At 44.7% G+C, this 27123-nt stretch overlaps 1 protein-coding gene across 3 annotated transcripts in view; it reads left to right on the plus strand.

The window, feature by feature from the left end:
* Positions 1 to 27123, plus strand: part of SMAD1 (SMAD family member 1) — a 258254-nt gene that overhangs the window by 173301 nt on the left and 57830 nt on the right. For all 3 annotated transcript variants that reach the window (XM_078676885.1, XM_078676884.1, XM_078676886.1), the window contains one exon: positions 24586 to 24840. In XM_078676885.1, the coding sequence (XP_078533011.1) occupies positions 24586 to 24840 (255 nt within the window). The remainder of the gene's footprint in view (positions 1 to 24585; positions 24841 to 27123) is intronic.

Raw genomic sequence — 27123 nt, forward strand, 5'->3', positions numbered from 1 at the left:
TTATCTCTGTGTGCTTCAGCTATGTCTATATTGCCTATAGTCAGAAAATAGTCTCCCATATATCGTATTACGTCACTTTTGGTATGTACACGATTCAGATTTCCACGAATGGGAAGTTCAGAAAAGATCACGTCATTATTAGAGTAATAGTATTGTAACGGTCCTCTTTTGTAAAATAAGCTTGCTAAAATACTACAGGAGATTCCATAGGTCAGAGGTAGGTGATGATATGTCACGCCTTCAGCCACAGAAGTAGGCAGCTTCATGCAGACATAGCAATCTTCTATTTCCATAGTTTCTACATAATGCACTAACAAATTTGCGAAAACATTTAAGTGTCTTGTTTCTAACTCCGTGGTAATGTAGTCCTTCCTCATCTGATGCTTCTAAGTCTCGTTTTGTCTGTCTGAGTGCTTTCTCACGTCTTTCTACACTTCGTGTTGTCAGTTCTTCAGTGTCGGTAATCTGAGTAGGGTCAATATTTGTATTTTTGCTAACCATAAAGGGAATGAAAACTGTTAATCCTATCCAAATTAATATTACTATAACTATACTACATATACACACTTTGCAGCATGTTTTGCAACAACTGCGGCTAGGTCTACCACTCACGTTTGCATCAGACATTTTGGCTCAGAAGGAAATTTTAACCCCTCTTTGCAGCTCTTTCCAGGTATTTTTATTGCTGAGCAATTTCACGGAGGTTCTTCCTCTTCCTCTGCAGAGTAATCAGTAATCCGTTCTCCGTCGCTTTCGTCAGTAATATCAAGATCCTCAAAGTTTTCCAAGATTAAGTAGGTTCACTCTGGATCCTTGTATTTTTCGTTTTGTCTTTTTATTCTTTCACTCCTTCTCTTGGAGTTATCTTCAGGTATTTCTGCTATTCGGGGACTTCTTGTTATGTCTGCAAGTTTCTCTTGGACTGTTTTTATTCTTAATCTTAGTCTCTTAATATACCTTGGCTCAATGTGCTTCTTTTTCTTGAGTCTTTTGGTTGGCACTGCTATTTTGCTTTCTTCTAATGTCCTTTTATTTTCACTTGTTTGGGGCACTTGAATTTCTGTCTTCTCCCTTTCTGTCTGACTAGTCCCAGGTCTTGTATCTATTTCTTCTGCCTGGTTACTAAGCTGGCCTTGTTCAGGGGAGTTTTGATTTTTGCTTTTGAAAGTCTTTGTTTCTGTGTCCTGAACACGTTCTTCTAGTTCTGCCTGATCCTGCTCGAGCACTTCGATCCCTTGATTTTCTTCTGCTCGAACTATTACACTATGTCTAGTCTGTCCCTTTTCGATATCAGGAGTCTGTGGAGGAGTATCGATCACTTGTTCTGTCCCTGTCTGACCTTCTTCTTCGTCCTCAGATTTGATGTGAATCTCAATGATCTGGGGGTCTTCGCCTGTGCCTTGCTCGACCTCTCTATTCCACTCTCTGTCTGCTCTTATTCGCTCTCTTGTTCTGAGTGGGTCTCCAGGAAGGTCGATTATCGGTATCCAATCTTCGGGCCAAATCCTCTGCAGCTCGTCATCAGCTACTTTCGAACCAACATCTGTGGGATTCTCAGCAGTACTGGTGCTTGGCCAAACGTCATCAGTTACCTCTGGACCAACTCCTACAGGACCCTCAATGGGACTGGTGCTCGGCCGTCTGATATCAGCTACTTCAGGACCAACGTCTGTAGACCCCCTCAGCTGGACAACCTTCAGCTCCAGGCTCCTCGTCTGGTATCACCTTCTGGGTATGGCTGGCATGGATCCACTTGGGCACGCCCGCACACTTCACAGCGGTCGTTGTTACCAGGATTACTTGGCGCTTTTGTCCCCACCTGGGTTCAAGGCAACTCGAACGAGTATGCTTCTTTATCTTAACCCAGTCACCAGGAACCAATTTGTGAACTGGTGTTGTCGGGTTGGCGACGGCGTCTGCCCCAATCTGGCGAGAGATAGAACGCACTTGGTCACCCAGTTGCTTGCAGTATTCAAGTACCAAATCATCAGAAATGCTTAACAGTTTGTACCCTGGTACCCAAGCTTGTCTCATCACTCTTCCCATCAATATCTCATGGGGACTCAGGCCTGTTCTTCGATCTGGAATGCTTCTGAGTCCCATCAGAACAAGAGGCAAGGCTTTTATCCAGTTCAAGCCGGTAGAATCACATATTTTTGCCAATCTATTTTTTATAGTGCCATTTATTTGTTCTACCACTCCAGAAGCCTCTGGATGATATGCACAGTGCAACTTTTGTGTGATCCCGAATGCTTTGCAAAGCTGGGCCAAAATTTCATTCTGAAAATGTGTACCTCTATCTGAGTCAATAAAGACTGGAACCCCGAACCTTGGTATCCACTCTTTTAGTAGGAGCTTAGCTACTGTTATGGTGTCATTCTGAGTGGCAGGGTAAGCTTCCACCCACTTTGAAAATAGGCAGACAATGACTAGGACATACCTTTTTCCTTCACAACGGGGCATGGTAATGAAATCAATTTGTATTCTCACAAAAGGACCCCCTGATCTCCCAATTTTCATCAATTCAACCACTGTTCTTTTGCCAGCGTTGAACTGCTGACAGGACAAGCACCTCTGGCAGAGAGATTCTGCTACTTTCCTGAACGTCTTGTTGTACCAAGTCTGTTGAAATACCAGAACCATGACATCCCTCCCAATGTGTGATCCCTCATGTATCAATCGAGCCATTGGGGCAAGCAGGTGTCTTGGTAACACAGGCATACCATTTGGGCCTACAATGACACCATCCTCACGTCTCGGTTTACAACCTTCTTCTTTCCACTTCTCTTTCTCTTCCCAGGGCGTCACATGCTGCCATTCTCTCACCTCATCCCATGTAGGCACTTCTTCACACATTCTAAGTTGGCAGCTGTTTCCAACCCCACCCCGATTGGGATTTATTCTCATTTGTTCCATAGCACATTGTTTTGCCACCCGATCAGCAAAGTCATTTCCCATAGATACAGGGTCAAGGCCCCTCTTATGAGCAACACATTTGACCACTGCCAATTCTTTTGGTAATTGGATTGCCTCTAAAAGGTCTTGGACAACTTTTCCATTTCGAATGGGGGTACCTGAAGAAGTCAGGAATTCTCGTTGTAACCATAATTGGCCAAAGTCATGCACAACCCCGTAACAGTACTGACTATCAGTATATACTGTCACTTTTTTGTCCTTTCCCAATTTGCAAGCTCTTATCAGAGCGATCAATTCGGCTACTTGTGCAGACTTTACTCCAAATAGATACGATGCTTCTTCAATTTTGTCTAACGTGACTACAGCATATGCAGCACTTAGGCCTCCTAGTTCATGTCTCAGACATGAACCATCCACAAACCATTCCACATCATGTACAGGCAAAGGAGTTTCTTTTATGTCTGGGCGAGGTTTAGTACTAAACTCTGTCAGGTCAATACAGTCATGCTCATGATCTCCCTTATCTTCCATTACCATTGAGTCAGGGAGTAGAGTGGCAGGGTTTAAAATGTTACATCGGGTAATGACTATATTGGCAGCACCCATGAGAATCCTCTCATATTTAGTCAGCCGACTAGGGGTGAGATACTGAGTTTTCGTACGAGTCAATAGAATCACAACTGCATGTGGAACATACACAGTTACAGGATGTCCCATGATAATGGACTCACTTTGTTCTAAACTGGTGCAAGTTGCAGCTACTGCTTTCAGACATCCAGGTAGTCCAGCAGCCACTGGATCCAAAGTGGCAGAAAAATATGCCACAGGTCTTCTGATTAAACCATGCTCCTGAGTCAGGACGGACAATGCACAATTGTCACGAGTGTTTGAATTTCGACGCCCTTTGGTGTGCAAAAGATGGTACAATTCATTTTGCACAGCAAATCACGTCCCAGTAAATTTACCGGACTGGTATCACAGACAACAAATCTGTGCATTTGCTTAAAGTTTCCAATTGAGATCTCCATGGGTTCGGTAACAGGTGTACTAATCAATTGATTAGATACTCCTACTACTTGGATTGCTTCTCCCGAGAGGGGTAGGTTTGGAACGTCCACTGTTCTCACAGTAGAACGGGTAGCGCCAGTGTCCAATAGAAAGGTGACATAATTTCCATCAACCTTTCCTTCAATGTATGGCCCTGACTGGTCTACCGGCAAAGAGGCGCCAAGTACGCACTCCTCGTCCTCCCCTCTCAGGCCCCGTCAGTACTGGTCATCACAGAAAAACGTGTCACTTAACAAATACTGCGAAGTTGCTGTATTTCTATCTTCATTGCCTCCCCAGACCTCTACATCATCACCCTGTGGTGACTTCCCTTTAAATATAGGCTTTGGCGCTCGTGGCACTTGAATCGTTTTTACCTGCTGCTGGGTCTTTCTTTGCTTTTCATTCTGCGTCTGTGGAATTAAATCAGGTGTTTGGGCATTATCGCTTTGTAAATATGGACACTCGTCTCGCCAATGTCCAATTTCTCCGCACTGATGGCAGGGAAATTTATTTTTCGCTTCCTCTCTACTCATTTTAGGTCGGGGCTTTCCTCCTCCCCCAGCCCCAGGGCCTTGGTTCTGAGTAGTTTTGTTTAACTTACTCAGTTGCTTTTCTTGCTGTTCTGCAAGCTTCACTTGAGCCCACATCACTTTTTCCTTCAGGGCCTTTTTCTTTTCTGCCATTTCGTCCTCACAGTACTTTGCGTACCGTAGGACCTCATCTATCTTTTTGGTATGCCAACAGATTTTATTATCCTTTATCCACTGACAAATTTCGGGTCTTAAACCGTTTACAAACCTGTAAATGAAATGGGTCATGTCCTTCATCTCGATGTTATCTATACCACTGTTGGTTTTGAACACCTGCAACAGCCTTTCATAAAACGAGTGCACTGTCTCATCTCTTTCTTGCGTGGTTCTATCTATCTTGGTCCAATCAGTTTCCTTTGCAGGTACTTTTATTTTCAAATGTTGGATTACCTGTTCATACTTCCTCAGCACTTCCTTCGATGGTTCCCCTGTTTTGTCGTCTCTCGGGTATTCCTCACTAGGCCAAGCTATGGCTATCTTACATTCAGTCCATAGATCTACAGGGACCACTATGTCAAAGAACCCATCCAGGTTTTTCCATAGGCATTTCTGCACTTTTACAAATCTCTCTACCTGCCGGTACCAGTCGACCGGTTTTTCTCGTAATTTTGGGAAGTCATTGGTAAAGGACACAATATCCTGACGGGACCATGGGACATGTACATATTTACCCCCTGGCACTTCACGCATAGGGCATAACTGTTCTGGTTTCTCAGCTTCTCTTAGAGCAAATTCGGGGGTTACCTGCCTAGACCTGGCCTCATCTTTCTTCCTAGCCCATCTGGCTTTCCATTTTTCCACGTCTCCCCACTTCTGCAATACTGTCAATAGTTCCTTGACCTGTGCCTTTTTTCCTGACACATTCAGGTTTTCCAAATCTTTGTCTGAAAATTTTGCTCGGTAGGGTTTTTGCAAGGGTTTCGATTTTGAAATGTCTATTCCCATACTAGCAGCAGTATCTGTCAATTTTTCATGAAGTACTCGGACATTGCGGGTAAGACTTTTGCACATAAACAACAGCTCTTCTTCAGAGTAGGTATTTAATCTGTCTAATCCTACGTTTCCTGCCATTAATTCTTCGATTTCTACCCTCAGTTTGTAGAGGTCTAAAGGTTTCGTTTGCGAAGTTTGTTTCTCTAATTCTTGACTCCATCTTTCGATTTCCTCAGGGGTGACCAAAGTGACACTTCTAGTACCTGAAGTCGATTCCATCTGAATCTCCCTCGTATTGAAAGGATTATGTCTTTTCTGCATCCTTTTCCCTGTATTTCTAATGGGCAGATCTATCAGTGAGACCTCAGATTCACACTCACTCGTCTGTTCATCTACAATTAAGGGTTCAGGTCTGGGCTGTGCTATGACGGGAGTAATGACTGGAGGTTTTGGACTTTCGTGCCGATCCCCGTACAATGGGACCACGGGTCCAATTGTTACTGGGATTGTCAATGCTTCAGGACTGGTATTTAACTGGGACATTTTCTGAATGATCTCAGCTCTTTGTTTTGCTAGAACCTCCCGCTCCTTTTCTTCCAGCAATCTCTCTATGGATTTGTCATGTAACACCTGCGGGGTTAGTGTGGGAGCATAACTTGGGGCAGTGGGATGAGTCTCACTAGGTCCTTCACCATAATTTGGTCTCGGGAATAAACTTCCTGTACCTAGGGATCTTCTTTCTTCCTCATACTGTGACTGTAATAACGGCATTCCCGAACTTGAGGGTCTCATCTCGCTTCCGTAGGGAGGTCGAGAACAAAAATCTCCTTCACGGGAATATCCTGTCTCCCCACTAGCTGACATCCTGGGGTAAATGTTTCTGGTATCCACTGGTCCTAGACTCTCGGTATAGGGAGGAATGTGGTAACCCCCTCCTACACTTGCGGACCTAATTTCTTCCTGGGGAGGAAGTCTTCGGGAAATATCTCCTGCACTGGAAGGTCGATGTCCTTCATTATAAGGGGGCGGACTTCTTGTACATAGGTCATCTAATAATTCATCATCCGACTCTCCGATAGGTACCCAATGTTTAGATTTTTCCAACCGTTTCTGTCCCCCTCCCGAAGGATCATCTGCTGGCATCATGGGAAACAATCCCTCCACTATCATATTCTGCCTCCACTGTTTCATCTTTTTAGCTCGTGCTTCATGTTTCAACTTTGGATAAAATTTAGTTAACCCCTTATCCATTCGGGGCTTATCCCTTTCGAAAGCCTCGATTTCCCATTCTTCTAGCGCTTCATACTGCGTTAATCTAGGTCTGGGATGTAAATCATTCATTCGGGTTCTCAAATTGAATAGTATTCTGCTGTTAAATGTTCCATCTAACGGAAAAGCCACACTCCGTCATCTTTCGTGTATTTCACCCAATTTTCCAACCATACACATGTGTTGTACCCTTTATCGAACATCATGAAAGATGCGGGAGTGTTGGGTTGCGGTATGACAACACCTTCTCTAGTTTTAATCGGCTTGTCCTTTTTGAAATAATTCTTCACCTTATTTACAAGAGATACTTTTCTCTTAGTTCCGTACATAATGTCGTATCTATTAGTCTTCCACTGATCTCTTCCAAACACTAGAGATCTGGGATCAGGTCTAGTCTCCGGAGTATACGAGTGCCACATACGATTCCTGCAAGCGGCTTTGTTTACAAGTCACTCCCAATCCGAATGCGTCTTTTATTTTCGTGCGGCCAATAAAATGCACGAGTTCAAATATTTTCGACCAATGGGTGCGCGGCCCCTTCGTGAGACAGTTCCCACACTCCGGCGCTCGCCCCTCCTTTACAATCCCAGCTACGCTAGCAGCCCGCTGTGTCTACCAATCCCAGCGCGGCACGGAGTGACGTCAGAGCCGCTTCGCGACTGACTCCCTCCTTCACAAGGTAACGGAAACTTTCTTTCTTTCTAAAGTGTTCAGTGCTTGGTTATTTAACAACGAATACACATTCGCCACTGTGCTCAAGTGTCTAGACAGGAAAGATTTGTTTTACTGCAAGTAAACTACTTCCATTTACTTTTTACTCACTACGAGTAGATCTCTTCTGCCTACTCTTCACACTAGCATTGGAGAACCTGTTACTCCCCTAAACTCATCCACCTTTTCCGGGATATATCCGAGCCTAAAGTTTCCCTAGCGAACCCCTTTGCTTTCACTCGAGCTCCGATGAACCTGCTACTCTTCCGGTGCGACCCTCACTAGGTTATGCCACAGTAGGAATTTTGCCAATGAACCTCGTCACTATCATTTATTCAATCATACATTCAGAAAACCCTAGTCAGTGCTTCCAGTTCTGCCTAACCTACACTAACTTTCCTTGGGCCAGTGACCTCAAAGCAAGCGGATTCTATTCACCACTCGCTATTCAATTCCCCGGGGATTTCCTTAACAACATGCAAGACGTTTTACGTACGACTGGATTAATACATATAACAGTATATTAATAAGAACAATAATTTTAAAACATTTCATAATTTTCAAAGTAGACAATTTCAAGCGATTGATCAATTTCTCTTGAAGCGCCTACTCTTATAGCAGCATCCGACTTAGCTAGACTAACTAGTCCTACCCAACCTTTAACTATTCCCTAACCATCCTCTGCTACCAGAAAATTACTGCTAGAGATCGCGGGTCACCCGACCAATAATTTCGCCACTTCTGGCTTCGGGCCCATATACTTTACTTTATCATATACATTGATCAGATGACCACGCAATCTACTACCAATAATTGTGAGTTCCTTTTCGATTTATTTTCAACTTACCATCCACCGTTATGGGTACCTATGACCACGATGGGTCAGGGAGCTAGCTGTAAAAGGAAAGGCAGCAAAATACAAACCCAACTTTTATACTTTAATTTATGAAATGACCACGGACAACTGGAAGTTTTGAAAAGTTTATCTTAAATTCAAATAAAGGGCAGTCATACAGCTTTATCGATAGAATACTAGTGCGACAGGGAACCCGCTAAGTGAGAGGAAAACTAAAATAAGGGCAAGATAAACACGCTATAAATCTGAGTTACTTAGTCAGTTTTCAAGAGAAAAACCCCAGACCCTATCAGGAAGTTGCAAACTGCAATACAGAAAATGATTTATAAAAGGTAGGGTAACATAGGAACACGATATGAAATCAAATGCAAATGACTTTATGAAATGCAATGGTTGCAGGAAAAAGCATGGAAAATTATCACGTGCAAAGGTATGTCTTTATTGAAGCAAAGACAGAAAAATAGAAAGGTGCAGTTTTAAGAATTTCAGAGCAATATTTACCTAGACTGGTGTGAAAACCAACCCTGGCCACGGGTCAGTTAAGGACAGGAAAACCCTCAAGGAAGGATAACCCTCAGTGGGACAGCCGGTGCAGAATGGACACCTCAGGACAGGACAGGAAACCCAGATTCGGATCAGGACAGGACCACCAGGATACGACCAGCACCCGCAGTTCGGAAGCAACGCCTGCGCTCCACCCTCTCTGCAGCTATCAGTCAGGACCCCGATTGGGTCAGTGAATTCCCCAGCAAAGTGCTCCGCCAGCACTTAAGGTTCAGTAAAACCTTCAGAGTCTATGGTCAAATTTCGGACAGAGAGCTCCGCATCACCTCTGTATCAAGTCACCTATTGAGTGCGTTGGGTCAGTGACAGGTCAGCTATTCAGAAAAGTCGGACAATTTCTCTAGCTAAACCTAGGCTAGATATACTCTTTTGGGTCAGTGTACCACCCCCCAATGTTGCAAAGTGTCAGAATCCCCAAATTTCGATTGGTCCTAAGGTAGGATTTGGTTAACACACCAATCAGAACAGACTATTCTAAGGCCTAATTTGCATGTTAAGGTGCCGCCTAGCAAGATTAGGGTTCCCACGAGAAGTCGCACAGAATACAATAGGAAGAATACAATTTGAAACAATTAGAATACAATCATGATGCTCTTGCTGGGTGAAGGTGCATATTCCCAGGCAGGCTCTGGCATCGACCTTCTTTGGCTTGGTTTCAATGCCGCCGCACCATGGATTGATTCTGCGTAGACGGGCCCTCCAAGATGGACTCCCCAGCCCCATCACCCCTCAATTGCCGAGGATACATGAAATACAAGCGAAAACAAATTAATACATGGAAATAAATGAATGTATTACATATTATAAGTTCGTACTTTAGTTTCATCATTTATAAAAATATACTATGCATTAGTGATAAGTGCAACGAATAATTTCACAAAAGCAGCAGCACAAAGCTTCAGCACGTAAATACAAATGTGCGCCATCTTGTGGCTGTTACGCATGCGCACCCTTTCCCTCCAAAACTATCTCTAAGTGTAGTCACGTGAGTGTGACTGACGCATGCACAGAAGAGGAAAGTCAAGCAGCGGCCATTTTTAAAACACGGATTAATCGTATTAGTAAAACACATAGGCAAGCTTCTCTATCATACATATATATCGAAAATAAAAGATATTAGTAAAACATACAATTCGTTACGAGGTTACAATGGTTTCGAGGTTCATGAATCGAGCAAGTCACGATGCGAAATCTTGCTCTATCAGCGGTATTAACTGCCAGTGTGTTAATCGTATCTACAAGGGCCTCTCTAAATCCTGGAGATGGTCCCGGAGGTCGGTACACAAGGAGCCCAGACATAGTATAGTTTGGACTCAAGGTAACCTTAATATAGGCACTTTCACAGCCGATAACTGACTGTTTAATGAAGAAGCAAGGATAGCAAGATTTACAAACTATTTCTATACCCCCCTCCCCCCTCTAGCTGCTCTATTCAAAGAAAGAATACTTTACCCCTCAAGGAGCGCCAGGCCTGGTTCAGCTGTCGTAGCATTAGAGAGCCATGTCTCTGTGAGAAAGAGAGCATCCGGGGAAGCCTCCTCCCAACAAGTCAAGAATATCGGCATGATGTTTAACTAGTGAGCGGCTTTTAAGGCTAAAAATGCTCGCATGCATCCTAGGCTTAGACAGGCGGTGGCACAGGGGGAGAGTATATGTGGCTTGAAAGCCACATATTAAATAACAGAAAGGGCCCTCAACAGTGAGCCAACAAGCCTGCTTGCACCCACTTACAGAGGTCCTCAGCTCTAGCAGGTCCTCCGGAGTATAGGTGGTAGTATCCCTCTTGGGAGAGTCAGCATGTCTAGCATCGTACTGGAGCGGACAGGCGCAGACTGGGTTGCCTTCGGCGGCAGCGCCATGCCTCTTTTTTTTTTATTTTATAGAATGCAGCAGGGAGAGAGAAAAAGACTAGACCGCCCCTCCAAGATGGCCGACAAGATCGTGCCACCGGAAGTGAGGGAAAAGGGCAACTAGGTTGCCGAGGCTCCCTCCACACAAACAGCACCGACTGCGGTGGACCGGGGAGAAGAGCGACACCAAAACAGTTAAAAATACGGTAAGAGAATTTATTTAAATAAATAAAATAGCCCCAGACCTCATGAAGCTAAAATACAACAGATTCAGCATATAGCCCCACCCACGCGCTGCTGGCACTTAACAAGCAGTATTGTTAATTTCTCCCCTTTCTGCCTCGCTTTCTTGCACCGGATCAACGTCTGATGAAAAATAATTCCCAGGTCCCAAAATGAGTGCAGCTGCTCACCACCTACTCCCATGGGCACAAATTAAGCACAGTGTTGGCATCAAACAAATCTACTTGAAAAGGGACCAACAAGTCAGCCAGACATTACTTCACACCCGGACTAAATGTTGCTTTGAATGAACAAGAGCTTTTGTAGGCCTTGCCTAAAACAGCGCTTGCGTTGTCTTTTGAAAAATCTTTTACTATCTTACAGGGTACTTATAAGCCAACCATTGCTTACCTTTACTCTCACTCTCATTTGCTTGCTCCGTGTTGGTCAGCTTCTGTAGACTTCCTTTCTCTTCATCAATTTGTTCGTACCATGGAGCATGAAGGCAACATTTGTGTCCTTTCACTCTGCGTTTTTTCAGGCTCAATATTTTTGTTTAAGCATGCTACAACAGTACGTGTTTTTCAATTGTCTCCCTCGTGTACTTTGCCCTGAACCTCTGTTGTCCGTCTGCTTGCCCCCAGCCCCTGCCACATTTCTCCATTGTCCATGTGCTGTTGTCCGTGTACTTCCCCTTCTCTCACACCCTTAGTCAATAAGAGGATTACTTTCCGACTGCTCACCCACGCACACAAATCACTCTACGACATCGGACCAGACTGCCTCAACTCCCGACTGTCCTTCTACTCCCCCCCCCGCCTACTTCGATCCTCCAACCAAGCCTTCGCCACTGTACCCCACATCAACAAGACCACCATGGGAGGCAGATCCTTCTCTTACCTGGCTGCCAAAACATGGAACTCACTCCCCGCTTACCTTCGCCTCACCCAGAATCACCTAGCGTTCAGAAAGCAGCTTAAAACGTGGATATTTGACATATAATCCTCCTCCCCTTCCTAAGCGCCTTGAAACCCTCTGGGTATGTAGTGCGCTATATAAATTGTATGACTTGACTTGACTTGACTTTAGTTGTCCATGTGCTCTTCCACTCGCATCCTTGCCTCCCGCCCCCGTGTTTCTTCACTCCCCCACTTTGCGTTACCTCCGTACCCCCCTCTCTCTCTCTGTTGCCTCCCGCCATGCGTCTTGGAACAATAAAAAAAAAGCTCTAAGATGCCACTAGTTGGCAGCATCATAGCGCTATTTTTTTTTCTTTTCTCCCTCTCCTGCAACCTTGTCTCCCTCCCTCCCTTTGTGTTGCTTCCCTTCCTCTGTTTGCCTGAGGGGAGCATAATAAATACACTGAGCTGTGCCAAGTCTTAGCACGTTTTAAAAATTAATTTTGAGCCATGTAATGCAACATGGCTAAAAAACATTGACAAAGTCAGTACCCCTCGTAAGCAAGACCTATAGGCTTTACCAACGCAGCATGTTTTTTGTTTTTTTTATTTGCCTTATCTTAGTTTGAAGCATGGAAATCAATACTAGTTAGAGGCAATCCCAATCCCTTCTAGCGCTAGGTTCTTGGGACACCCCAGTGAACCTCTTCAGTAGTAAAGAGCCTGGGGATTCTGTTTTATTGTAAGTTCATCCTAAATCAGTACAGGGGTAACCATGTCAACATGCAGGCCTCCTTTGTTTCAAAAAGTCATCCCACTATAAACTGACCTCTGGGTGGTCTTAGCAAGCCTTCACTACGACAACCACGTCTACAGAGGGCACAAGTGGATGAGTTGGAAAGAGTACACAACTGCGCAGTCTGAATGTGGTTGAACCTCAAACACAATTGCATGTCCACTGGCTCCAGGTGAACGCAGGGATCAAGTTCACTGTGCCCTCGGGGTTAACAAAGTCTAACAGGCAGGAGCCCAGACCCAGATTACATACACAAACTGCGCCCCGTTATGCACCAACCTGCATTTAACGACTGTACCCATAATTCACAACTCCGTGTTTGCAGATGCTTGAGAATGTGGGTCTCCGGGTTGTGGAATTCCCAGAACTCGGACCTCTCAGCCGATTCTAACAGACTCACAGTGTCTCGACCCCACCCAGAACTCCTCAAACAGAAAAGACATTCTGGAATTCTTGGAGCAGTTTGTTGATAGGTCATTTAGACCTTGGAAGAAGTCCCAGTGAATTCCAGTTGCATTTCGGAACTCCCCTGTCTTTAATTATGTCTCGTGAAGTCTATGTTTCTGCTTTTTTTAGACCTTAGAATTTCCCCTCACATTGATAGAACCATGTTCCAAAACCAGAATGTATCAACTGAACCCGTTAGTAGCAGTTTCTAACTAGTCAGCTGATATTTCCACAGCGACAACTGACACCCAGTGAAGAGGACATGGCAACGTTTCTTCCACAAGGCATTTTACATTGTTCAGAAGAGGGCTGTGCTAAACACCACAGTGAACCTCTTTAAGGGTTGGGTACGAGCACGTAACCGTGGCAGGAAGAGTTGTCCTGCCCCTCAACAGATCTTCATGTTTTAAATAGGGAGGGACCACCCAACTACGCACAAGCCCTCCCATACACAGTGTGGGCGCGCTTCTTGACTTTTATTTTTTAGTCTGTGCAGCAGGTGTGTGCGGAGTTGTTCAGTTCTCAGGGTTGCACCTTTTGATGTCGAAGGCTTGGCAAGCAGCTGCTCCCCTGGTCACCCGGCCAGCCCCCTACCATCTGTCCTGTTTGTTGCTCTTCCACTTTAATGATCTAAAAGCAGAATTTGTAAATACGCAGAAGAACTCAGCAGTGTTTAGTTCCTGACCGTCCATCAATTAGTTATTATTGCAATAGTTAAAGAAGTAATCGAGCACAGATCTTCTCTTGATACTCTCTAGTGCTATTTCCTTTTTTGTAGCATTCTTTATCCTTCGAAAATAGAAGTTTAATTGCGTACGTTTTTAGTCCGAGGACATGTCGGTGAGGCCTCCAATAAACAAATGTCGTTTCCATAAGTGGGCAATTAAATGGTTGTTAGTTTTGCCAGATGTGTGCATTCTGCCTGATTCTAGCGTCCACACTAACAGCAAAGAATCTTTCCCACGAAGCAGTCCAAAGATCGGAATTCAGATTGCCATTGATTGCATCACTTACTGCAGTATGATTTTTTTTTTGTTTTTTGTTTTATTCCAGTGGGCCCTTCCAGCCTATAATGGCCCGTTCTAGTTACAAGCATTCGACTCTTCCTCATGACATCTATTTAGGAACATGCATGCTCGACGGCACACACAAAAGATGGTGCGCTTTTTTCACACCGCACCTATTGCAACAAGCATTGCCAAAAGCAGAGGGTCTGGCCTTGGCAGAGTTGTGCATTGATAAATTCTTCGTGATATTTTTTTATTGCAAGTGTATGCCACAAAACGAAAAAGGGGGAAAAGTAATAATTGGTGCTATTTGCTTACATTACAAATATTATATTTAAAAATCATTCAGTGATGTGGGAGTTTCAAAAGTCATGTTTTTAAATAAGCAACCTTTCAGTTCTCTTCATACTGTTTTTGTTAGTAGTAGTTGTAATAGCAGCAGTATTAGTAGTATTTGTGAAGGAGGCGACAATAAATCACTAGCTAACCAAGCATTGGCAAAGCCTATACGCCTGGCCGTGGCAGGCTGTGATGGTTTTTTTTCTTTCTTCCTTTTAAACTGTAGATGCATGCCACAGAAAAATGGCCATCATATGCTTTCTTTAAATGTAAACATTCCATGTAGTGGCATCTTTACTAGTGATGACAAACCTTCCAGCGTCTCTGCTCTTTTTAGGTTTCGCCTGGCGTTTACTGCGCAAGCAGTATCGCGCAGGCGAAAACTTTTGTAAACAAGTATGGGGCTTCGTTCCGCCTCTCTGTCCCATTGGCTAGCTCCATAAATGGAGGCTAGCCATTGGAACAGAGATGCGTCACTCATTCCCCGAGCAGATTCGTGGGCGTTCCCACGATTTTTACTCATCCCGCCCATTTTCGTGCGGCGGTGGGCGGGGTTTTTTTTTTTTTTTTTGCTCGTCGTGGTTTCATTTGGTCATTCCCCGACCGCCGACGGAGGAAGCCCAGGTGAGTGCCTTTCTTGCCGTTCCCTCCCCCCTCCCGCTGTCCATTCCTTTCCCGCCCCCCCTCCCGCTGTCAGTTTCTTTCCCGCCCCCCCTCCCGCTGTCAGTTTCTTTCCCGCTCCCCTCCTGCTGTCCGTTCCTTTCCCGCCCCCCTCCTGCTGTCCGTTCCTTTCCCGCCCCCCCTCCCGCTGTCTGTTCCTTTCCCGCCCCCCTCCCGCTGTCCGTTCCTTTCCCGCCCCCCCCCCCCTCCCGCTGTCCGTGATGCTGTTAAAGATGTATGCCCACCCCTGAAGATGGATGGAATCCCGCTCTCTGAGCTCTTGCTGCCCTTGAGGCCAAACTCTGGCACTTGATCCAGCCAAACCATCTTGCATCCGTTTCCGCTCTTCCTTCCAACCTCAAGCATGTCAGCTACCCCGCACTTTGTCTAGGCTCACTGCCGGTGAATTCCAAATCTTATGTTTCTTCAGTGATCTTTGCCATTTGAAATATCAGATCGTCCCTTCACTACCCCTCTTGTTGTCCTATTTCCAGGCACTACATTCTGCTGAGCTTAATTGTTTTGTCATTAGTTCACCGTTCTGGCTCAGATTGGTGAGTAAAAATGGTAAAAGAATGTATAGACAGGCCATTGTGACACAGTGATGCATTCACCACACTCGCCTCGCTGCTAAACATGGCACTGACACCACCGAGAGAGACTCACAAAAACCGCAGACCTTAAGAGGGCACCATTCGCACATTACTCAGGCGCCGTGACACACTGGCACGCCCCGACATGATGCCATCGGCATGAAACGCCAGCCCAGTCATACCTTCACACTCACCTCAGTGCTATATATAGCGCTGCAGTGAGACGGTGTCACAGCCCTCCGGAGCACTAGGGCATTACTGGTAATCAATCACCAGCTATAGTGACACACGCGTGAGTGATAACACAAGACACGCAGACCCGCAGACTTTACTGCTAGAAGCAAGGCTGGTTGGCTTCGGCGCTAGACACAGACACGTCTGCCTTGCTGAGCCTGGTGGACCTCCACGCTCAACCCAAGAATAAGAAACACACCGACTCACTACTACACACGAGCCAGACAGGCCTCCCCGCTGAAGACAGTCAACAGGCTCCTGCTAAATAGGTATACTCAGGCCTCCTTGGTGAACACGAGACACACAGGCCTCACTACTAAACAGAAGACAGACAGGCCAACCTACTACACATGAGACACGGAAGCCTCACTATTACACACGAGACACTGAAGCCTCTCTACTAAACAGAAGACAGACAGGCCTCCTTGCTGAACACGAGACACACGAGCTATACAACTGAACAAAAGACACACAGGTCTCACTACTAATGAGGACACACAGGGTTCATTGCTGAACGCGACAGATATGCCTCCCTGTTGAACACAAGACAAGCAGACCTTATTGCTGAACTCGAAACACACAGGCTCACTACTAAACAGGAGACAAGCAGGCTTCACTGATAAACACGAGACACACACTCCTCATTGCCCACAACAAGAGTACACATACGTGTCTGGTGTTGTGTCATGTGTAAGGATTTAACTCTGACCCGACTCGTCTGTGCAGTGAGTTCCTCCAGGCTTGTCTTCAGTCTCCCTCTGTGTGCAGTGAGTCCCTCCAGGCTTGTCCTCAGTCTCCCTCTGTGTGCAGTGAGTCCCTCCAGGCCTGTCCTCAGTCTCCCTCTGTGTGCAGTGAGTCCCTCCAGGCTTGTCATCAGTCTCCCTCTGTGTGCAGTGAGTCCCTCCAGGCTTGTCCTCAGTCTCCCTCTGTGTGCAGTGAGTCCCTCCAGGCTTGTCCTCAGTCTCCCTCTGTGTGCAGTGAGTCCCTCCAGGCCTGCCCTCAGTCTCCCTCTGTGTGCAGTGAGTCCCTCCAGGCTTGTCCTCAGTCTCCCTCTGTGTGCAGTGAGTCCCTCCAGGCTTGTCCTCAGTCTCCCTCTGTGTGCAGTGAGTCCCTCCAGGCCTGTCCTCAATCTCCCTCTGTGTGCAGTGAGTCCCTCCAGACTTGTCCTCAGTCTCCCTCTGTGTGCAGTGAGTCCCTCCAGGCTTGTCCTGAGTCTCCCTCTGTGTGCAGTGAGTCCTCCCCATGCTTGTCCTCAGTCTCCCTCTCTGTGCAGTGAGTCCCTCAAGACTTGTCCTCAGTCTCCCTCTGTGTGCAGTGAGTCCCTCCAGGCCTGTCCTCAGTCTCCCTCTGTGTGCAGTGAGTCCCTTCAGGCCTGTCCCCAGTCTCCCTCCCTGTGCAGGGAGTCCCTCCAGGCCTGAAATGAGACTCCGCCTTTGTGCCGCTAGCTCATGCAAGTGGGTTCTAGCCTGCACCAAAATAACAGATACAACTTTGTTTTGTTTTTTCTTGCCTTCTGCCTTTTGATTGTGCCTGTGCCTGTTCCCGCCCCCCCTCCCGCTGTCCGTGTGCCCGTTCCTGCCCCCCCCCCCCCGCTGTCCGTGTCTCCGGCCCCACTTGTAAATGCTTGTTTTATTTTTGCAGTATATTTCCTTGGGAAAGCACATGTCTGTAGTTGCATTTGGGGAATGAATCTCTGAAACTGAGATCTGTTTTGAATTTGGGAAGTGCTTCTCTTAGAGACAGCAGCATAGTGTGGGCTATGAGAGCTGTGTGGGCTGTGAGAGCTGTGTGGGCTGTGAGAGCTGTGTGGGCTGTGAGAGCTGTGTGGGCTGTGAGAGCTGTGTGGGCTGTGAGAGCTGTGTGGGCTGTGAGAGCTGTGTGGGCTGTGAGAGCTGTGTGGGCTGTGAGAGCTGTGTGGGCTGTGAGAGCTGTGTGGGCTGTGAGAGCGGTGTGGGCTGTGAGAGCTGTGTGGGCTGTGAGAGCTGTGTGGGCTGTGAGAGCTGTGTGGTCTGTGAGAGCTGTGTGGGCTGTGAGAGCTGTGTGGTCTGTGAGAGCTGTGTGGTCTGTGAGAGCTGTGTGGTCTGTGAAAACTGTGTGGTCTGTGAGAGCTGTGTGGTCTGTGAGAGCTGTGTGGTCTGTGAGAGCTGTGTGGTCTGTGAGAGCTGTGTGGTCTGTGAGAGCTGTGTGGTCTGTGAGAGCTGTGTGGTCTGTGAGAGCTGTGTGGTCTGTGAGAGCTGTGTGGTCTGTGAGAGCTGTGTGGTCTGTGAGAGCTGTGTGGTCTGTGAGAGCTGTGTGGTCTGTGAGGGCTGTGAGGGCTGTGTGGGCTGTGAGAGCTGTGTGGGCTGTGAGAGCTGTGTGGGCTGTGAGGGCTGTGAGAGCTGTGTGGGCTGTGAGCTGTGTGGGCTGTGAGAGCTGTGTGGGCTGTGAGAGCTGTGTGGGCTGTGAGAGCTGTGTGGGCTGTGAGAGCTGTGTGGGCTGTGAGAGCTGTGTGGGCTGTGAGAGCTGTGTGGGCTGTGAGAGCTGTGTGGGCTGTGAGAGCTGTGTGGGCTGTGAGAGCTGTGAGGGCTGTGTGGGCTGTGTGGGCTGTGAGAGCTGTGAGAGCTGTGTGGGCTGTGAGAGCTGTGTGGGCTGAGAGAGCTGTTGGCAATGTAAATAACAATGCCAATTATTTATAAGTAAAAAAAACAAAAAGAAATGTCATGAGCAATGCCAATAGCTCTAACTTTTCCAAAGGCGAAACCATTGCATTGTAAATGCTTGTTTTATAATATATTGTTTTTGGGGTAAAGAAGAATATATCACAACTTAACCAAACACTCAAATAACATGCAGTGACAATGTTAAAATGTCATTTAAGCACTTTATAATAGTAACTTTACACAGCTTATGGAAGATTAAGCCACATCTGACCGCGTAGGGAAATACCTGGTATTTCATGTTAAAATATATATATTTTTTAAAACACTCTTTGAACAAGCTTTGTCACTTAACGGAAATTAACCTATTTTAGGTGGATGTTAAAAATGCGCATATGTTTTGTCAGTCAATCAGAGTGATGGGAGCCAGTGGGTGAAATGGGCTGAAATATTTTCCCATTCTCTATACTGTGGTGAACGGAACAAGACACGTGGATGAAGCCTGATGACCAAATACCCCTCTGTGCATGTAAATTATGTTAACATTTTGGGCGGGAATAATCTGGCGAGACTACTACAGCTGTCAGGGAAAGACCTAATAAAAGGCAGGCCTGTGCACACGTTGTCCATCCCTAAAGCCAATGATGAAGTTTCTTCACAAAAGTGACTTTTAGAATGAATTATGGCAATTATACACTTGTTATTCGTGTACTGATGTCACTAGCTTCACTTCAGTGTTTTACCAGCCGGTCTCAGACTTTTATTCCTCCATTGTATCCGGGTAAAAAAAAGCAATTTCCTTAACCATAATAGCCATGTTTTTTGGATCGGGTCCATATATTAGTCCTTCAGACACTCCATTTCCTTGGCATCTTTTGTGCTGAGGCTGCTTTTTGTTAAATACCCAAAGTGTACAGTGGCTGCAAGTAGCTACACATCCCATTCATTACCCTCAGTGTTGCTTTCACGTACCCCCATTTGCTTCCACTGACTGGTGTGTTTTGTAAAGGATGAATGGAGATGATGCGGCGCAGCTCTTTGACGAAAAAAGTTGTGTGTGGAAAATGGCGTCTTGACAAATGTTATGGGGAAGTGCGTGGGCCTGTCAGGAAGCACGGTTTATGATGGTGTCAAAAGTGCAGGAAGGGTTGTGCTGGCAGTAAAGGAAATGGAATTGTAAATATCAAGAAAGAAAAGCACCTCAATCTGTTGATCATATTTGCGGAAACCTGAGAAGTTGTTTTTACAGGTTCTTCAGAATTGTCTTGTCGCTTCATAGCAGTTTGAGTTTGATAATAGAATCAAGCCGTTATATATCCCATATTTTCTAGGCACTTGCCTGTGAGGGATCCCAGCTCTCCTCTTATGGACATTTTATTTGTTTTTGCCTTTATATCTGTGACGGTGATATATCTACTGCGATACATTCAACATTTCATGTAGTACCCACGCTATTGATTAATGGACCTGCCGAAAATTAAACGCTGTTTTTTTTATCTTCACATGTGAGGGTAAATCTGCGCTTTTTAATGACTCCTTAAAGGCAGTTAGGCACATCAATTTGTGTTTTAAGATAACATTTGGAGTCTGGTGTCTCTGGTCTCGCAATTTAAAAACAAATCTTTTGGTGAAGTTGGTTCTTAAGTTACAAGTCTGAAAATTGCACTTTTAGAAAGTTGACATTGTCTTACTGAACTATTCTGTGCCTCTGTCAGTCCCTAGAATACACGTCTGGATTGGATGACAGTTGGGCTTTGTGAATTCACTTTAGATAGTCGCACACAAAGGGAGCTGAAGTGTGCCCTGCATATCACAATGGTCATTCACCCGGATGATGAGCCTTCCTGAGCTAGGGTGGTGGGAGGAGCTGATACTTTCACCTGAATAGAGCTGTACCTGCCTCCACACAAAGATATGAATATCCCCTATAGTGTGTCTGGAACCAGGGCCAGGAAGGGCAGTGTCTTGTGCATTACAAAGACCTTTCTTTGAAGTCTCCCTGCTTCAAAGGCTAAAATGGGTATAAGTACTTGATCTCTGACACCATACACTCAAAACGCTTCTGGACTTAGGACATTCTGCCCGGAAGAAGAGCGGTTGTGCTGCCAGGAGAAACTTTCACTTGGCTTTGCTGTGTTGGTCTGCTGCCTGTTGCTTCTGTCCTGGGAGTGAGAGTACTGGACTTTGCTCTCTACATCCTGCTTTCTAAAGTTTCTCCAAGGGCTTGAGTTGAGCTTGCCTTCTGTTGGAAGTCTCAGGACCATCAAAGACTTCACCTGCAGCATCTGGCCTCCTCTGCTGAGAGCCCTACTCTGTCAAGTGGTGCCAAATCAAGTTCCTGGGCCCTTGGAAGTGAGTTTGTATGCTAAAAAGAAGAAAATCAGCACATTGACTTAGAGGGCCATTTCTGAACCGTGTCGTTGACTGTGACTTACAACGCACGCTCTGATGCCACCGCAGCAACTCCAAAGAACCACCATTGTGCCAGTCTCTAGTACCGCAACACCGAAGTCCGTGAAGCCAGACTGAAACTCTGCTGCAGCACCTGTGACCCCACGGTGTGACCGCGAAGTCGATGCCTCACGGCTTGACCCTTGACTTTCGACACTGCTCCACCATCGGAACCGAAGCCTCATCCCATCACCTCCCCTGCTTCAGCGTCTCAACAACTCTGCACCGCATCAAGGAACCGGCGCCTCGCTTTCTTCAGCTATGCCTCCCATCTGTTGTGCAGAGCAACGTCCCCGAGCACCGACGCACCAACAACCTGCATAGCAGTAAGGAAAATACAGCACAACTGCTTCAGCGGCGGCTCACCTCCCAGGCACCTTGCATCGTCTTTGATGCTCAACGTCTCCAAGGTACTGTACTGGGGTATGCAAGACTTCGTAGGCATCTGCGCTCCATCACAGTCCGCCCGAACTCGTGGAGTCGTCCCTGTCAAACATGTCGAAAGTCCCAAATGGGACTAATGTGTTTTTAAGTGCTATAACTGTATTTAATCTCGAAAAAATCATATCTTGACTTGTGTGTGTTGGATTTGTGTCGTTTTGATCTTGTTTTACTTAAATAAATATTGGCTATTCTTTCGAAACTGGCATGTAGTGCTTTTGTGTTTTTTCCTATGTGCGTTTGTACGATACTTAGCACATTGCCTCTGGAGATAAGCCTAACTGCTCTGTGCCACGCTACCAAGGGGGTGAGCAAGGGTTATCCTTGGTGTATAACTTACTTACCCTGAGTAGATTGGTGGTTCCTGCTTGTACATGGTGTATACTCTGACAACCAGAAACCCAATTTCTAATAGTGATGAACACTGAGCATACAAGTATATTATAAATACAAAGCATGATTGTGCCCTAAAAATGGGATTAAGTTGGTTGTTTATGAGCTTTTTACAAGGAGCCGTCTGGCTGCTTGATGAGTGAAGATCCAGTATCACATAGAACTGATCACAAGCTTGTAACGAATTAAGCAGTTGTCTGTGTTGATTGATTCTGCCTTCAGTTTGGTAAAAGCATTCTTGGCAGGCCTACCCGATAGGTGAAATGAGGTGGTACGGTCTCTGCAATTATTTGTGGAAATGCAGCAGTTCTTTCTTTCACTGTGTAAATGAGACTGTCATAAAAAACCTACAAACGTACAGAGGTCCTGAAGCGGCAACCCAATATTAGGCCATATTTACAGGAAACAAATATCTGTTGGAATTGACATTCACCTATCAAGATGCCCTGTAGTGGCATGTCCTTCTTCCAAGCCATGCTAACTTCGTTCGAACATTACGCATTTTTAGACCGCATTAAATTGCGTTTTCACCGGTCAGTCTTCCGCAAGTAAAATGCCATCAGCAAGGAATGCTAAATATCACCCTTTACTTTTTAGGCAGCTCTAGCCTCCTAGGTTTGCTCTTCCCTATACTTTTAGCCCAGAGGTCTGCAGCACCTCTGGCTTTGCGTTTCAGATGCATAAATGCTATACAAAAGGAATTATATTGTTGGCATAAAATCTGTTTTTACAGGGCAAAATATTTTTTTCCCTCGACAAATTAAGTAAAGTGGTGGTACTCGGTTTAGAAGAGGTGAATGAAGTGCAATCGACTCAGGTCTAAAGAAGAGTTCAGCAGCACATTTCCTCAAAATCAATACTGTTTAGCCATTTCGTGCTTGTTCATCATAAAAATGCTTACCCATAGAATTGGTTTAAATCTCTGTTTTAACAATTATTAGAGATTTTGCCATTGTGTCTTTCAAGCTAAACCTATTCCACTACTTCTTTTCAACACTCATTAGCCAGGCACCAATCAAGTTTCTCTTTCTTGAATGTTTTCCAAATGTTTTTTAAATGTCATTTACAATATTTTATCACAAGTAAATGTAGATATTTGTGTTGTTCTGTCACGGAAAAACTTTAGACCTGATTCATGAAAAAAACATAAAAGTGCAGGCGCAGATTTGCATCTCTGCCTGAACATATTTTTGTGTGTTTTTTTTTTCCCCAGTTCACAAACATTTCAAGCCTGGAAAGCTGCATCGCGTCGAGCTTTCTAGGCGTACTACTGAGAATGCCATGTGACATATCTTGTAGGTTCATATTCTCCTTACACTGAAAATAAATCAGTGTAAGGAGGCATAGAAATCAAGAGTAGATAATCCATTTATATCTGTGAATTCTTTGCAGGCGTAAGTGAGGTATTTTCAGCTGCAATCTTCGCTTACCACTGAAAATACGTTTGTGAATAGGGCCCTTTGTATTTTACATTAGTTGAGGGACAGCTGAAATTCCCTTTGAGATGTCTGAATAAGGAAGCAAAAGCTGTGAAATGGCATGTTGAGAAGCAGTTGTTGTTTGCCTCCTTTGAAGTTACATTTCTGATTGGCTGACTGGTTTCTATTTGTGACTGAAAATAATATATATGCTTTCATTTGCCATTTTTGCATGTCTTAGTTTAATTCCTGTTCAGAGAGGATGTTGGATTGGCAGTTTGAGGTGGACTGTTCCTATTGCAGCAGTACTAATGCTAATTTGCATATGGCTGCGTTGAATCTGAGGTGGTAGGGTGAGCGCATTGCAATGCTACCTCATGCGATTGCAAGTGGTTTGAGAAATTGCAAATTATCCTCCAACATCTTTTCTGTGTTTGATGTAACATCCTAATTGGCTAAGTGCCACTGGATTCTGACTGACGAGCCCCAGTCAAGGCGAAACGGGTCTTGGGTTGCGTGTGTTTCGGTTCAGAGTGGACGTTGGCTTTGCAGTTCTGGCTGGACTGTTCCTTTTGAAGCAAGACCAAGGCTGATTTGCATATGGCTAGTCTAATCTGAGGTGGCATGGTGGGGTGGCCCTGGTTTGGAATGCTAGACTTGATTGATTGCCAGTTGGCGGGCAAATTGCAAGCATTCCGCTAATCCCCTTTTGTGTGTATGATGTGTCGCCATAAGTGGCTAATGGTAAGCCCAGATGTGGGTCCCTTGTTCACTGTGCCACTGGAACTAAGCTGCACCCGCCCAACTATCTCCATTCAGAGTGAAACCGGTCTTGGGTTGCTTGTGTTGGCATGGCTGTTTGGGCTGGACTGTTACTATTAGAGCAGGACCAAGACTGATTTGCGTTTGGCTGTCTGTAATTGAAGTTGGCATGGTAGGCAAAAGAACGATGGGTTGGAATGTAACCTCGAGCGGTTGCCAGAAGTTCTACAAATTGCAAGCATTCCTCCTATCAGATTTTATGTTCTTTTTTTTGTTCAATTTGCACCGTATGGAAGGGCATAGATCGTGAAAAGAGCAGTGCACAGATTGCACTTTTCTAATGGTTTATAAGCTGACTGTAAAAGAGGTATTCCAAACATGTTTTTTTATTATTTTCAAAAATAATACATTATTTACAGTTGTAAGTGTTGAGTGGTAAGATGTATTCCATTGTTAACATGCGATGAAGCCCATCCTTACTATTGCGTTTTATTTGCCAGGGAAATTGTAGTGCTGTTGTCATTTTCTTTTTTCCTTTTACTTTGCAGTTCTTCCACCAGTTTTGGTTCCACGGCACAGCGAGTACAACCCGCAACACAGTCTTCTTGCTCAGTTCCGCAACCTGGAGCAAAATGAACCACACATGCCTCACAACGCTACGTTCCCCGATTCCTTCCAGCAGTCAAACAGCCACCCATTCCCACACTCGCCCAACAGCAGCTATCCCAACTCTCCTGGTAGTGGCAGCACCTATCCTCACTCCCCCACCAGCTCCGATCCCGGAAGTCCATTTCAGATTCCAGGTATGTTGGAAGGAGACCTGTGACTTAAAATATTTGTTCAGTCGTCTTCTATTATTATTATTATTTTTTGTATTTCTGATATTTTGGTTGCTTATACTATGTAATCAAGGACATGTGTGCACAGTATGAATGGTTCAAATACAAAAATGTTCCCAATTGGTCCATATGAAGCAGTAGCAGTTATTCATTGCGAGCCTATAGTTTGTTGGAAAGCCATATTAATCCTTCAAATCCAGGAATGTGTCTTTGAGGTTTCAAACTTTGAATATTGACACACTAGCATGACTAAAGTGGATTTGTGGGGGAGACCCAGTTGAACAAAGGATGACTCAAAATAATTTGTAAAATGGGTATTTTTTTAATCACCCCAAGTCCCTTTGGTGAAACCAGCTTATTACAAAGACACCATTTATTGTAGGATAAATCCTCCCAGAGACACATTCCCCTTGGTATGCTATGCATCAATTAAAAAATAGCTTTCAGTTTTATGGGTTAACCTGCTGGTCTAATGTCAAGTTCTTGTAATTTAAATCACACACTTAAGTTTTTATCAAATATTTCCTGAAATATGAGTGAAAGTTTTGCCCTAAATCAAACATTCTCATTTTTCTGCTTTTCTCTGATACTTCATAAAGGAGTCCTTCATTCTGTCTCCTAGATATCTAAAACACTTTCTCATCTCCCTTGCCACAGACTACATTAATTTGTTTGCTTTTTCTCACGTCTATAACACTTAATCCCCTCATGACGTATGTGTCCCTCTCCATGCAAAACATTCTTTATTATTCCCCAAATGACGATGTTCTGCACATCTGTAACAATTACCCATGAATTTCATTATTTCTAACAGTTCCTTCTGACTACCAGTGCCATCTTTCTGTTGTCGATTAGTAATTACTTGCAGCTCCTTCTCAGCTGTTATATTTTTTTCGTTCTTCTGTGCATCCTAACCTGTGTTAAAGCGTCTTTGCAAATTGTATTATTACAGTTCAAAAGCGACCATCACACACCCATAGATCCTACATGACTGTCACACCCCAGCATAAATTGATGTCTAATAATTTCTTCAAGACTGACCCTATATTTGCATGTGGTCGTCAATGTTCCTAAACCATTTACATAACCCTCCACTATCTTGCCCTTTTGTTTTCATTTCATAAAATGAAAACATTGTAAGTGGTGAAGCATCTGAGTGCGCCTCGCAAACAAGTCTAAACTCTATAGGAAGGGTTGCTAAGGATATAGCCCAGACAAAATGTTTAATAATCCTAGGGAGAAAGGGTGCATATTGTACCACAATTGCCAAATTTACTAAAACACCAACGTTTTTGCATGCAATTCTGTTGACACTCACTGATTGAAAATATAAAGTATAATGTTGCAAGTAAGCCCAACCTCGCACAAACAGCATCTGGGGCAAGTGTAGACCCTTGCCTAGAAAGCAATTTAGGAACATCTGAGCCGAACATTAACATTTTGGTAAAACTTCCCCAAAACAATGGCTGATACGCCACAGGTTTTATTGCTGGTTATTTTAATTTTCGAAATTTGATATGGGCTCATATTTTTCGAAATATTGAAAGCAGCTCCCATATCTCTTTTGATTTTGCCCTTTCTGTTACTTCCACAGAATACTGCTCATATAAAATAAACGAGCATATTATTGAAGGCCCAAAATGGAAGAACAAAAAGTTACAAAGATGCAAATCTCAAATCCTGAACAATCGAGCTTTCCCTCAGATTAGAAAGATTTTACAATCTATCCGAAGAGGAATTACTCGAGTGCATATAATCAGACCTTAAGTAGCAATTATAAATAATGATAGCAAGATCATTAAAAGATTCAATATAAATTTGGGATCTGTAGTCCTGAAACAGACAGCACTAATTTAATTTGTTAGACATGCACCTATAATTTGTTTAGAACAAAACAAAACAAAAAAAATATATATATCAGCTGTTTTTTTCTGAGAGAAGTAGTGCATGCTTTCCTAAACACATACCGGTATTGCATAGGGTAGCAGCAAAACAAGCTCTCCTCACACATAGAATGAGATCACCAGAGGCAGCAGAAGTGCACGCCTCAGTGATGCACCTATGCTCAGCACATGTAGCAACAGTGAAATTTTGCATGAGACACAGAAACAGTGCAGGCTGCATGAGTTTTAATTACACAGAACATCGTCCCTCAAACACATACACAACTTGGCACAGCAATATCACACAAAATGTAACGGATATGCATCTCATTATAACAAAATGGAATTAAGTACTCTGAAAAGC

Source organism: Lissotriton helveticus, chromosome 2_1 (genome assembly GCF_964261635.1).
Source record: "Lissotriton helveticus chromosome 2_1, aLisHel1.1, whole genome shotgun sequence".
In the NCBI taxonomy this organism is placed as follows: Eukaryota; Metazoa; Chordata; class Amphibia; order Caudata; family Salamandridae; genus Lissotriton; species Lissotriton helveticus.